Raw genomic sequence first — 15,630 nt, forward strand, 5'->3', positions numbered from 1 at the left:
CAATCAAACATAAACTAAATCGATGGAATGACTTTCAGCTGCGGTCGTTGAATTCTTTCTTCGGTTTGCATTTACACAGCATGAAGGTACAGTTCTACAAATGTATGAATGAACCGCTTGTTATAAAATGTTCGGCCTACTGACATTTGTTATTAAATCCGCCTCGAACATCACAATGCTCATGATAACTTTCGATAACCCTTTGAAATGTAATTCCAATTCGCCATCTAATTACTCTTCAACAGATACCGCAAAAACGGAAGTTCAAAGGCAGAATTCTAAATCTGTTTCTCTGGCGCATCGATGATTAGTATATCGTTTGGTATGGTTATCTTGGTTTGAACCACTGTATAAAAACAATGTGTGAAAGGACATTTAATGCTCCAAAGTTAAAGCCTTTTTATACATAAAACTAGCTTTTTGTCCACTTTCTTAAAAATTTAATTTCAACTGACCTGTTTACAAATACATTGTCAAATGCTAGTATACATTATAGCGCAATGCACAAAACTCAAAATATGAATCAAATTGATTTTTCTGCCACATAAATAGGCCTATACTTAAGATTGTTAAGACCTGTGCGTCCTCAGTAGACTCAGTTAGGTGTCAATACTAGCTCTCCTTAGGGTGTAACCTCTTGCATTCTGCAGGTGAAATCAAATTTAGCCAGTCTTCCTGGGCTTGGATCAATCTGTTACCTTATCACAATCCTTGAAACAAACCCCCTAAAACAATCACTATCAGTTCTGATATACCCAGAGCAAACTGGCTTTTAAACAAACACCATATTGCAGAGGAACACTGTAATTAGAATGTGAAATGGGCCTGTAATTGTTTTTTTGGCAGTTTAGCCAAGAAACCTATAATCGAGCAGACCGTGTTTTGGAGACACTTCCTCTCTTGCTTGCTGCTGCGGCATTACGCACCGCACAACCTGCCCTTACTGACGCTCTCGGTCTCGTATGGGTTACAGGGGTTTTGAGAGACCATATCATCCTGTGCAGACCTGGGCGGTGCAACACCTCTGTCAGCTCTCTGCCGTTATGCACGCCAGAGACAGGATTTTTATATATCACACAAATTACCACGGACACATTCTTGGCTGTGCACCAAACGCAAACGCTTTAATTTGCATCTCTGAGATCTAAAGTCTGTGAGCGGTGTTTTATTCCAGAAGGACATTTTAAACTGCACAGATTTTAACTTGAAAAATTTTTATTTCGCTGGAATGTTGAAACATGACCTTTTTGAGAGCTAAGAAGTGATTTTTATTTATTTATTTTTATTGCGCAAAGGAGAAATCCAAACCAAGTGGAGCATGGAGAACAGCACTTTATTAAAACTGAACAACGGGACTCATGCTACGATATGGACTGATTATAGTATCGAATACAAGGTCGCTAGCATCTTATTAGTGATTCTTATTTGTGGAGTTGGAATTATTGGCAATGTTATGGTCATTCTTGTGGTCTTAACGACCAAGCACATGCGTACCCCAACCAACTGCTATTTGGTGAGTCTGGCAGTTGCCGACCTCATGGTCCTGACTGCAGCCGGGCTGCCCAACATCACCGAGAGTCTGTTCGGTGGCCACTGGGTGTACGGATATGTTGGGTGCCTCTCCATCACTTATTTTCAGTACCTGGGCATCAACGCGTCCTCCTGCTCCATTACAGCCTTCACCATCGAACGCTACATCGCCATTTGCCACCCAATAAAAGCGCAGTTTATGTGCACCCTCTCCCGAGCCAAAAAGATCATTGTTCTCGTTTGGGTTTTAACGTCCCTCTATTGCGTTATGTGGTTTTATCTTTCCGACACGAAAGAGGACGTTTATGAGAACGCTGTCCTCGTGACATGCGCCTACAAAGTATCTCGAAACCTGTATTTGCCAATATATTTCACAGATTATGCCGTGTTTTACGTTATTCCGCTTTTGCTGGCCACTGTTTTATACGGAATGATCGCAAGGATTCTTTTTCTCAACCCACTCCCGTCGGATCCCAAGGAAAGTCGAAGAAACTGGAAAAAGGAGTCGTCCGTGCATGGGAACTCCAGGAGTTCATCCAGCAACACAACTGCTGCTTCTCGGAGACAGGTAAGGTGCTGATTTTATCTCCTTAGTTTGTGCAGAAATAAGTTTTCTTCTGTGCGTAATGTTGCGCTTGTTCTAGCATTCACTGGTTTGGATCGGATATCGTTATTTCTCGTTTTTGATTGGTGGAATTTTTCATTTGTGATACATTCATCAATATTAGAATGAATGAATACATCCATAATATTCATTTTGTTCCTTCGGACAGGACAGTCTGTTGCAAATCTAAACAATCAAAAATAAATTCCACAATTCTTGCAAAAATGTTCCTTTTTTTAATTATTTTTAAAAAAGTTTTAGAGGGGATACACATGGAGTTAAAACATTTCTTCCTAACTATAAATTGAATAGAAATATCAATACAAAAAAGTGAGACATTTAATTAATTCAATTTATACGCTCATTACAACAAGATTAATATTATATCTAACAAGACTAATAGCCCAATCTATCATTTCGCGAGGTCAGGAAACAAACTACACTTGTTTCAAGTCTGACGATCTCGCGATTCCTTTAAAAAGAGTTTGTTTGATTTCCTGAAAATCTCATTTGATTGGGAAACTGCAGTGGTTGTACTGGGCGCTGTATGTTTTTAAAGAGCCGAATCATCCGAGTCACTTGTTCGAGATTCTAATACTTGATTCACATTAAAGGGCCGGCTCATTCGACCTACGCTGGTCTCGCTGTATAGATTCGGTAGCTGCGTTGAGGTGAACAGAAGTGCGGGAAACATTTGTGATCCAGAACACAGGCGTTTGCTGATTATTTGAGAAATGTTAAGTGTTGTGATGCTCACATAGCCTCGAGCAGGTAAAGGTCCAGATGCATAGTGAAGCCAGACAGCTTCTGATAAACTTGGAGCGACTGCACTTGTGGTGGTGTTGTTGCCCTAGGGCTCTTTGACTTGTCCAAACATGGTGAAAAAACACACCTCTCATGACCTTTATAAAATTATTTTTAAACCCATGAAGCAAATCTCTACAATAAATGAACCATGACATGTTATGGTGCTGGAATAATCTGGCAAACAATACAACAGCTGTACCGTGACAATCATGTTTATACTGTTGCAAATGCTCAAGATGGAGTGAGAAATTAAAATGAGCATGCTGGTACCTCCCTAATAAGAAAACAGGTGTCCTGCTAGTCCATAGTCACTCATATTCAAATACATTAACCTTACACAATAATCAGTATTAAATCAGCAATATAAATATGTAAAACTGAGTATTAATGTTATACAATAAATTACCAATTTTTAACTTAAACAGTTGAGGCTTGTAATAATATATAATAAAATAAATACAGTATTTTATCATTTTTTTAATAGATTTATTAAAATGAGATTAAAGAGGATTTTTGTTTAAAAATATATATAATTATTAGGGATCAGAGAGTTACATACATAACTGAAAACTTCTGTCATCCTCTTTGCTGTAGGTGACAAAGATGCTGGCAGTGGTGGTGATCCTCTTCGCTGTGCTGTGGATGCCCTATCGGACGCTGGTGGTGGTCAACTCCTTCCTCAAGAAGGCCTATCTGGACACCTGGTTCCTTCTGTTCTGCCGTCTCTGCATCTACTTGAACAGCGCCATCAACCCTATCATCTACAATGCCATGTCTCAGAAGTTCCGCGCTGCCTTCCACAAGCTCTGCCATTGTGGTCCCCAGCGCTCCGAGAAGCCCCCCACGTATAGCGTGGCCCTCACATACAGCGTCATCAAGGAGACCTCCAATGGAGAAAGCCCAGACCACTATACCACAGAGCTAGACGACATACGTGGAGCCGCCGAAGAGCTTCTGCCTGAGAGAAAGAGGCTGTCATTTAAAGAGTCCTCACTAGCTTGTAAAGACACATTGGCTAATGCTTAGATCCTTGGTTGGTGTGTTTGACTAAGGTGCTTAATTAGCATTTTCACAGTGTCTCAGTGGCCTATTGGATTGGCTGCCACATGGAAACAGCATTTTGACAATCATTGACTCATTCGAAACAAAGCAGATTTATTCATAACTTATCCATAACCTAAACTTATATATTAGTTCAAAACCAAAATAGGTCTTATCCAGTCTGTGCAGGTGACGTAATGCTCCTGAGGCAATCATTGGTGAGGACTGACAGACAATTGGATGGATGATTGAACATTATTCAGAGACAGTATTGATTTGGAGATGATTGAGTGTGTGAGCTAGACTGCACGGTTAATTGAAATAAAGTCTGCAATTGTGATTTGGCTGCGATTTGATTCAGTTAATACAAGAGTTGCATGTTTCAAGAGCCATGCCTACAAAAGAAGCAAAATTGATTGCAAAAGTACCACTTGTCACATTTTGCCAGTTTCCGTGTATCTCCATTGAAAAGTAAGACACTTGCGAGTGGCATGTCCCGAATGGCCTGTGTCAAGTTAAACACTGTGTTGTTAAACGTGAGCAGCTTGTGGCAGTGTTTTCAGTATCTCAAAGTGGCTTGCTTTGCAGTAAAACTTCTCTACACAAACGCGTTTTTGCATATGCTTAGTTTGGGTGGCTGCATGCATTCGAGAACAAACCATGCACCAAGCATTTTCCCAAACTGTAACAAGAAGCACTTATAAGCTGGCTATTAAAGAGTAAACAGAAAACAGAATGCTCCATTTGGCTCCTTCGCACTGCCAAAATAAAATCACAATTACATTTTCCTCTAAAATCGTGTAGGCCTAGTGTGAGCTGAGGGGTGAATTCTTTGGCACTACAAGTCAGAATATTTGTATCTGTGGACTCAAAGAGATGGCCAGTGGTCTCTGTGGCCACAGCTACCTGTATCATGGCCAATAATCACTCTGGAAAACCTGTTCCAGGAACAGTTGTCACATTGTCAGTCACTGCGATCAGAAAAAATGGATGGTTGATTACTTCTTGGCTCTCATTTGTTTCAATTGTAAGCTCAATATTACATTGTAGAGAAATATCCTGCCCAGAGATACTTTCTTTTGCAAAGGGGTATAAAATGACACCATTATAAGACTTAAAATACCATAGTACATCTAGAGCCGAGACCTTAATTTTATGGGTGTTACATATTCAAGCCCTTAATTTTAGCATTTCAGTCACAATTCACCCCCACTTTCCAAATGTATCAGTCTAAAACTAGAGTAAACAACTGTCTGTTGTTTTTGTCATTCTGTTGTTTTTGTCATTATATATATATATGACAAAACAACAGACAGTTTTTTACTCTAGTTTGTATATTGTGTTCATCATCAGCTGAAGCTGATGTTTTCTCACAGATCTTTCTGATGCTCACGCTGGCACTGAGATTTCCTAGCTGAGCTCAATTTTGCATATGATAAACTGCAAAATTAAGAAGGCGATGAAGATAATCTGTGATTTTGGATGTCTGTACCTTTCGCATCATCGTGATGTAATGGATAGGAAGGTAATTTAAGAATTATTTTCTGCTGTAAATATGTTTTGATATCTCTCTCCCTGAAAAAGCAACATGTTTCAACTCTATCTGTTGTTTTCAGTACTTGAAATATACATGGACATAGATTGTGATGTGAGATTTTAAACCTAACACAACTTGAACTGCACACTTATGTTTTTTTTCAGTGAACACTTTAGTGAATGAAATGTACAGCTATTGTGATGTAAACAAAAACAGTGTGCGGTGGTAATATTTGCTCATTATTAATGTTTAAATAGCCTTTCTTGATGTTTTAAAACATGTTTTGTATTTGTATTTTGTACAGTTGTTGTTTCAAATAAACTGATAGTAAATGTTTGGGAAATTCCTCTTTGCCTGATTTGATTTCATCTAAATGTTAGTCAGATATCATGCTAATGGGAAGCTGTAATGTATGAGTATTTCATAACAATAATCTGGCAACATAAATCCAATCAAATGGATTCCAGCTCATTTCCTCTAAATCATCCCTTGGACACTGTATTTTGTCGCAAATTAGCCAGTGACAAAAATTCACATTTGTTTATGAGATTATGAGTGTCCCGGTCAAACTCCTGCCTGTCAGGCCCATTCCATTGCAAAAGCAGTCCTGACCCTCACTAAACTATCCAGCCATTGGAGCCCCGATGCAAGGTGGATGATCAGATAGAAGACAGATGTAAAACTCTAGAGGAAGAGCTTGAACAGCCATTTATTACCATTCCCTCCTGCCCTCCAATAACAATAAATCAACACTCCATGTAGAGAAGTGGGTTATCAACGAAGTAATTTATAAGGGGCAATAAATTAAAGAGCGCTAACAAACATTCACAAGTTCTTGTGCCCATATAATCTTAGCATTAGTGGTAAACGGATTTGGCTTAATGTCTGCAATGGAGGGCTCAGAGAGATTATATAAGTGGTAAGAGGCTGTTTTTATACTTGGATATTAATTGGAAGATTAGATCGTCATACTCCTCCCGAAATTACGTCAATAACTTCACTTGTTAGAGTGGTTGCAATCGCAAGTGAAATATAATTGGCTTATTTGAGCATGACGTTGCAAAAGTTTTTTGTTTTATGGAAATTCTGTCATTAATTGTTCACTCGTGTTATTCTTAACTCAAACAATTTTCGATTCTATTCTAGCTTTATAAACCTTGTTTAAATATTCTTAAATCAAGATACAAAATGACATGAGATATTTAGTCTTATTTATGATTAAACCAAGGATATCTACTAATGGGAGTAAGAAAATTATACTTGTCTGTAAACCTTTACATTTATTATTCATACCGCAGTGGCATTTATTGATTTTCTTGTTCTAAGCATACAACTAATACAACAAATTTTTGATACCTCAATGTTTAATATATTTTTCAGAAAACAATTAAAAATGTCATTTAGCATCTCAAGTAAATCTGTCTTATTGTAACAATGTGCTGGTTAATAAAACCACAATACTGAGTGAGAAAATTACTTTTGATGTGATATAAAGCTAAAAAAACGTAAAGCAGGAATTGATCTGTGTAAAGCATCAAACATGGTGTAGAAACAATTTTCACTCAGAAATCGTAGGTACATTTCACAAATATCATAAAGAAATGGCAACTCTTTGAATGCAATGCTACATTTTGAATTAGAAATACTGAAAAGCGTGTTCTTATAAAACACTTTAATATTCTTTGTTTTGTTTACAGCCTATAAAATATAAAACATATACATTCTTTGATTATATTTCTTAATTTTTCCACATTTTATTTTACACTTTCTATTTGGCTCCATGTACCAGCTGGGTTTCTGCACCAAGACACATTGGCTTGTGTGCCTGGGGCCAAAAAGACACAAACAAATGCATCCAGCATTAGTCCCGAGTCAGATGTGGTGAGAATGAGCGAATGTTAATCTGAACCAGTGGTCTCTTGACATAAGAGTCAGCAAAAGAGCTCGGCTGGACAGGGCTGATTAGTGTAAACAGCTCTAGCCCAGTTCAGCCTCATGCTCTTATGTCAACACTTGACCCACTGGAGATAACGTACACTCCACTTCTATTTTAGGATGCTGCATTGTATAACATCATAGCCTCTGAATAAAGAGTCTGTGCTACAATTGAATTGCTGTTCATACTAAGTGCTTATTCAAAACATAGTGATCTATCAAACACAAGGACAACCAGTGAGCATCAGGTGTTTGGCATGCTGCAAATAAACCTTTCCAGATTTTACAAGGATACACATTAACAGTTTGGTTTCTTATATGTTTAACAAATATTGACTTAAGAAAAAAAAAAACTGTTTGCTACTGCAAATGAGACAACTTATGAAAATCAATGTTTTAAACTCCCACAGGCCGCATGGTGGAACACAGAACAATAGACAGAGAGACCCGTTGGCATGGCATGTACATTTTTGCAGTCCAAACAAAACATAACAAAAAAACGGCAGTGACACAAATGCCCACATAAAAATGTCAACTCTCCATGACTAAATTGCCAAACTTAACATTCAATTACAGTATATGTAACTGGAACTGCAATTTCTGTTCAAATCTAATTATTGTTAGCCTTGTATTTTTTTATTATTTTTTTTATTGGCCTTGTATTTGTCAGATTTACAACACGTGTAAATAAAATCATGCAGATTTTAAAATGAAAGCTGTTAAATATTAAAAATGATCCACAGATGTAGCTGAAACCTGGGATCTTAGATATTTCAAGCAATGCCTTAAACTTGTCACATTCTATTTATGTCTCATGGATTTTACAACAAACACAACAGACCAAAAATATATTTTAAAATATCAAATTGACCTAGAAAAAAAAAAGTTAACTTTAAATACATCAAATGTCTGTATGCCCCTTAAAATAGTTGAGCTGAAATGTATTCACCCTCAGGGGATCCAATATGTAGATGAAATTGTTTCTTCACCTGAACAGATTTGGAGAAATTAGATGATTTTCTCTCACCAATGGATTCTCTGCAGTGAATGAGTCCAAACAGCTGATTGAAAGATCATGATAATACACAAGTAATCCACACAACTCTGTTGCTCCAGGTTCTATACTGATATTGCTTTCTTCAGAGAAAAGAAAGTTGTACTGTCCAAATAAGATTAAGCATTTACTACCAAAAAATGTTAATGTGAGAGGCTGTCCATGTGAATTGACTTTTTTTGCTTGTTTTTTTCATGTATTTGTTTCTTACTAACTAATGGTTAGAGAGTTGCACTTGTAACCAGAAGGCTGCAGGATCAAGTCTGTGTCACAGTCTGTGCTGTCAGGAGTTGTAGGTGGGAGGGAGTGAATGAACAGCGCTCTCTTCCACCCTCAATGCCCATGGCTGAAGTGCCCTTGAGCAAGGCATTGAACCCCCAGATGCTCCCCGGGTGCTGGTTCTATAGCTGCCCACTGCTCCGGTGTGTGTTCACTACACACTGCTGTGTGTGCGCACTTAGATGGGTTAAATACAGATCATCAATACTTAGTATAGGTTACCATGTCTTAGCAAATGTCATGACTTTCACTTTCACATGAGGGTTGCTTGTGAATTATTGTGATGTTTTTATCAACTGTTTGGATGCTCATTCTTGCGGCACCCATTCACTGCAGAGGATCCGTTGGTGAGAAAGTAAATTAATGCTACATTTCTTCAGATCTGATCTGATGATAAAACAAACTAATCTACGTCTTGGATGGCCTGAGGGTAGGTACATTTTTAACAAATTGTATTTTTGGGTGATTTATTCCTTTTGCGTCTGCCTCACTTCAGCTCATCTTGGGCTGGTCAACACAAAGCCTCACTCACAAACTCACTGAAGCATTAGTGTTATCTCTGCCCATTTCTTATTATAATGCAGCTCATTAAATTCAGTTACACAAAACACAAGAATACATATTGTAACCTCTTTCTCAGAGTGCTTTCTCAAAGGAACAGTTGGCCCAAAAATGAACATTGTCATCATTTACTGATTCTCATGTTGTTTCACACTTGAATGATTTTCTTACTTTTTAGTTATACTAATAAAGTCAGTGGGGTTAAAAACATTGTTTTTCAAAATGAGAGGGGAAAAAAAGAGAGTCTGGGGTTTGGAATCATATGAGGATGAATTATGACTTTTTGGTCAACTATCCCTTTAATACAAAAATGGATTTCCTCACTCATATTGTGCTGTGATAACGTACTGTGATAACATATTTCTTAACTTATCTCGCTGTCATAAGAAAAAATAAACAATACTAATTTACATTTTGGTACTTCAGGGCTATTTAAGGTTCAAGTATCAATATTCCTTAAATATATCACATTAACAATATTTTTAAAGGAAATTCTAAGAATATCTAAAGAACAGTTTATAGCAATGGCCTCATACAATGTTATGCGCTTATGCAAAAAACCTTAAATGGCTCTACAATCACTGCCCTGATATCAGTTGAGTCCAGACCGTATAATAATGGGTTGTTGAAGTTGCATTGCTAGTGTCCTCTGATTGGCTTTTGCTAGCTAAGTAAGAACATAAGTGCAATTCAGACCGAAGGTATCCACTTAATGTAGTATGAACAAATACTATACATACTTGCTGAACACTAAGGCCTCTCTTCAAAGTAGGATACCTCTGATTCTAAGGTGTTGCTGTGAAAAGAGACACATATGTGACTATTGACCTGTGAGGCTGTTTTAACCGTAACCTGTAAAAAATATATACGCAAACCTGACATCAATGGAAATGCTGTCCTTTGTACTTCAAGGAAATTGTGTGACATTTTATAGTAGCTGTACTGTTTTCAGGCATACTAATTCAGTAATAAACAATGTCATAGCTAGTCAGTAATCATGTGGTCACAAAATAGGCCCTGGGAACAGTCCAGGTGTTTACAGCCCAGAAGTGCTCAAACCATACACATATTGGTTTAAAACCCAAGCTCTACTTGTTGAATCAATGAAAAATTAGCTTGATCATATAAAATGCCTCAATAATTGTTTTTAAATCAAACTGCTCTCATTATGGATAGGAAATCAAGCAGCGAAAGTTCTCTGTGGATTATCTCAGAATTCGTCACAGCTTGTCAGGCAACACTTCACCTAGTGTGTTTATGATATATTGTAGGATGAGAGATTGAGCAGATGTTTCTGCCTCAACTGTGCATAAAATTAATGGTTAACCTCTATCATTCCCATGTTGCAATGAATGAACAGTAAGGCCTCATTGGCATTCACAAATCTTAAACCGGTGTTGCTAGGCAACAATTATTTCTGTCTGTCAAAGCTGGGATTTGATGGGTGTCTTGTGGACAGCTGTGGAAATAACTCAGCGGAGGGAAAGGAATCAGTCGACAGGGCACTGATAGGTCCATTCAGGTGCTAAAAGCTGAACCATGGATGGACAAATCCGATAAAATGTGATTATCTTTGACTAATCTGCAAAAAAAAACATATATTTGAGATTAATCAAATCACATTTTGCCTAAATCATAGCATCGCTCTAAATTGTATTTTGGAATAACCCTGACATTAATCACCTCTGGCTATATCAAACTAAATGGGATTAGCCATTATAAAAATAAATCATAGTGACAATGCCTTGTTTCCCCAGGATTATTTCAGACTGAAAGACTAAAGATGCATAATTTAACAAAGATCTATTTAGAAGCAATTCAACATTTTAAATGTTTTCCACAACACATTATTTCATACATATTTGCAAATAATAATAATAAAAAATAAAACAACATATGCCTTGACCAAAAAAAGGTTTTGCAAAAAAAAAAAAAAAAAAAGGTTTAAATTTGAATATGGACCTACTCAGAAATAATTTTACACCTTAAACATTTGTCACAACCCATTCTTTCATGCATGCTGTATGTACACAAAATAATAAATAGATGTTCTTTGACAAAAAAGCCACAGGTGCCTTATGAAAAAGGTTTTGCAGAGCAAAAGAATACTAAAGAGGGGGCGCAGGTGACAAACACTCACAGACAAGTGAGTTTTCATTCCTATCTTTTGTGAAAAGAACAACAACAAAAAAACAGGATTTGGGCTACTGTGATACATACATGATTCTTGGCAATGCAAATACAAAACAGACAAAAACAATGAAAACACATTTTCAAACCGGTCTCAAACACTCCTCAGTCTGCTTTTGGTCTGTCAAGGAGATTTCAACTTTAAGCACCCATGGACAAGTTAACCCATGAATCATAAACAATCAATAAATAATAAAATGCTGGTTTTATATATGGTTTAAGATGGTCTCCCAAACTCAACCAGCTTTTCATTAAGTATCTGACCTGAAGTCAAAGCAAATGCCTACAATGTCAATATTGCTTAAAGGGGGGGGGGGGGGGGGGGGGGTTAATATCCTGTTAATCTTGAGTACCTATAGAGTAGTACTGCATCCTTCATAACTCCAAAAAGTCTTTAGTTTTATTATATTCATAAGAGAAAGATAGTCTGTACCGATTTGTCCCGGAAAAACACGACCGGCTGGAGGCGTGACGTGTGGGCTGAGCTAAAGAATCACGAGCGCGAGTAAGCTTTTGCGTTGAGAGCGTTTGGAAGCTGTGACTTTACCGTGAGGAAAAAAAAAAACATCCAAAACAAACCATGGCTAACAGTCAGATTCAGCCGTTTATTTATGATCCAGAATCGGACTGAACGAGAACGAGAACTGAATGAGAGCAGCAGCAGCAACGACTCGCTGTGAACGGGGCTCGAACCCGGGTCTCTAGCATGGGAGGGGACGCACTAACAAGGAGGCAGAGATATTTTAAGCAGTTTTACTCACCGCATGCGGTTCCAACACACGATCGTGACCCTTTTTCGTTGGGATTGCATCATCCTTAAGAAATAAATGATACGCAAATCCGGCGTCAAACTGGGCCTTGTTTGTAAAACAAGCATCTTCGAAATGCAGGGAGCAAACACAAACACTTGCACAACTCCGTTGATGCTCTGTAAAAATAAACTCCATCCACTGGTCCCTTAATGCTGTTTTTTTTTTTTTTTTTTTGGTAATCTGTGCAGGGTTGTCTTGCCCTGGCCACCAAAAACACACTTCTTTTGTGACTTTTCGCGACGCTCTCGCTCTGATCAGTGAATGAATGTCTGTGCTCAGCCTCTCATTGCTCTGCTATACGGGAGCGCGCGCTCTTCCGGCAGACGTGCCCTTAGGACCCATATAAGGAAATTCCGCTCCATCTAACGTCACACAGAGCCATACTCGAAAAAAACTTTCCGAAACTTGTGACAAACCGGAAGGAGTATTTTGGGAACAAAAATACTCCTTCAAATGTACAACTTAATTTTTGAAACTTTGTCCATGTTCAGCATGGGAATCCAACTCTTTAACAGTGTAAAAAACTCAGTATGCATGAAATAGCATTTCACCCCCCCCCCCCTTAAGTGTTCCTTGTACTATTTATCCTTCAGTAACTATGAATTCTCAACAATGAATACTGATACATGGATAAACAAAACTGTCATTTATTAAACCCAAAACACAGGTAAAGCCACACTTGGAAGAGATGGGAGACACATCCGTACACAACTGGCAGACCCAACAAAGGAGGAGTGCACAGACTGTAACTAAATACATAACTTAACGAGGCAATTAGGAGGAACACAGGTGAACAGAATGACTAATTAAGAGACAATGAGGATGGGAACAGGAACGACCAAATAAGGGCACATGACGGAGAAACACAAACAAACACAGCACAATCCTGGCATTGATAAGAGTGTGCACGGTACTAACTTTTAATCACAATTTCCATAGGACATTTTAACTATGTTACTGAAATGTTTACTGTTAACTATATTGTTAAATAATTTCCTTAAAACTTAAGCATTTTGGTGGTAATGGGGTCTAGTGACAGAAATAATCATTAAGAATTAAAAGCAACCAAAAATAACAAACGATTTCATCTGATTTTAACTGCAGTGCTAGTGGAAAACTACACTGTTACACCCCTCCAAATGCTCTTGATGCAGACAGAGATGAATAAGCCTTGTCTGCTTTGAAGCATTAATTTATACCACATATATGATCACATTATGTTTCTAATACGAAGCATTTAATCACATTACTTCTCCATATAAAGCTATTCCACATAACTGAAAAATATTTCATATTTCATCAGTGTGTACTATTTCAGAAGTAATTATCTAATCCATTAGTGTGAATTATTTTCCCTTACACATGACTGGACCCCCACTGGAATCTCATTTTCCATTTTTGGTCTAGTGTTTTTTTTTCTTGTATCAATTTTCTTTGGCATGCTGAATGCTAGATCTCCCACTGTCTCTTGTTCTTGCTTACCAGGTTTTGGTGCGTCATAGCCTTACTGATCTTAGTTTGCACAACCTTAGTGTCTCTTATTTCACAGACTACTTTAAAAGCTCCCTGTACAGAAGTAGTCTAGATGTGTTGAATTTTGACCTCTTTAGATGCTTTTAGGAGAGGTGAGTGACTTTATGTTGACCCCCATCACCTCAAGCTTTGATTCAGTTGCTTGGAGGTCATTCATCTGCATACTGATGAGATAATTTATCAAAAGGTCAGCTAATAACTACTTGACAGTTCACGTCAAACAGTGAAATTCTTCTGTCTGGCCTTTACAAAAGAAGCACTAACTGTGGAGGTCTACAATTCACCTTTGAAGTTAGTTAAAAATGAAAATAAATAGCTGTGATGCATATGTTTGCTAATGTCAGAGGTTTGTTGCATGCTGAGTTCAAAATGAACACTCATGAACAATCAGGCAAGTGTCAAATGTAAGAAAAACTGGCTTTCGAATTGGAGTTATTTGCCATTGGATGGTTTAACCTACTTGATTCAAATACAAATGAAAGAATAGAATACAATTACACACATTAAGATTGCAAAATGAAAATCTAAGGAAAACCCTTTCTCTCTCTCTGCACAATATAGTAATAGAGGATTTATGAATGGCAGTGAAGCAATGCAACTAACACGGGTAGTTCACATGACAATGACAACATGACAAATGTCTGGATTTAAATTTACATGCATACTATATAGAACATACAACTTCTGTTCTTTTATTTATCGTTCAGCAATTTGAGCAATTGCTTTAAAATATAACATTTTCAATAGCCCAATTCCCTGAGCACGCCCATATCTGCAATCACTGATCATATCCCGAATTAGGAAATTACTATAATATAGTCAAAGACTGATTATTAGAAATAGAAAGTTGTATTCATGTCTTTTCATTCATTTATCAGATGGAATACATACTGTATAGCCTTTGTACACATCTGCAATCATCCAGTGTTCCAGAGTATATATAATCCTATTAATTTTCCCTCATATAGTGTTTTTCTTGCATGTGGTAAGAAGGCAATTACTACTGGTAATTAAGGAACTGGCAATTGCTCAGGGAAAGGTGTGTTTTCAAATGACAGACACTTCAAATGTTAAGTAGTTGTCCTTCTCCATTAACCTCCTGTCACATTATAGCCATGAAGCTCAAATCTCTCACCAACAACTGTGGATGTGACTCACATATGAATGGATCATGTGGAATTATGGTTCAGATGCTGTTGTGCATGTGATACCATGTGGTCTAAAATGCCACATTGTGCCAGGGGAAGAAATAAAGCTTGTTATTAATCAAAAATGGTTTAATCAAAGTGCTTGCGATAAATGAACCACTGAAAATAAACTGAAAGCCGTCTATGGGAGAATTTCATAATTCACTCACCTGACGCATGTAATTCTTTAAACAAGAAAAAACTATTTGGTAATATGTTAGTAAGGATTTTAGATATTACAATAAACTGATTAAGAATACTTATTAAGGCAGTTTATTTTTGGCGGTGTACCCAACAAAACACTTTTTAGCAGTTTCACAGCTCCACATGTCAGGATAGGTCTGTGCCTACACAACACTTTCCCTGGCATCAAATTGTGTCTGTTTGCTTCATGGCAGACTGACAGATTTTCCTTTTATTGCACACTATATTCCAACAACAAGACTCCTCCTGCTCCATATCTGTCTGTTTATCCACAGCCATCAGAAAATCCTTAAGTCTTAAGCTGCTCTCAGGTTCAGTGAGTTTATATATGCTCCACACCATGTGTATCAAGCCCA

At 37.5% G+C, this 15,630-nt stretch overlaps 1 protein-coding gene across 1 annotated transcript; it reads left to right on the plus strand.

The window, feature by feature from the left end:
- Window positions 1–333: 333 nt before the first annotated feature.
- On the plus strand, window positions 334–5,856 carry trhra (thyrotropin-releasing hormone receptor a). The gene is made up of 2 exons (XM_052577678.1): window positions 334–2,098; window positions 3,536–5,856. The coding sequence occupies exons 1-2, from the start codon at window positions 1,319–1,321 to the stop codon at window positions 3,965–3,967; spliced, it is 1,212 nt and encodes a 403-aa protein (XP_052433638.1). The 5' UTR covers window positions 334–1,318; the 3' UTR covers window positions 3,968–5,856.
- Window positions 5,857–15,630: the final 9,774 nt, after the last annotated feature.

Source organism: Carassius gibelio, chromosome B16, assembly GCF_023724105.1.
Source record: "Carassius gibelio isolate Cgi1373 ecotype wild population from Czech Republic chromosome B16, carGib1.2-hapl.c, whole genome shotgun sequence".
Taxonomy (NCBI): Eukaryota; Metazoa; Chordata; class Actinopteri; order Cypriniformes; family Cyprinidae; genus Carassius; species Carassius gibelio.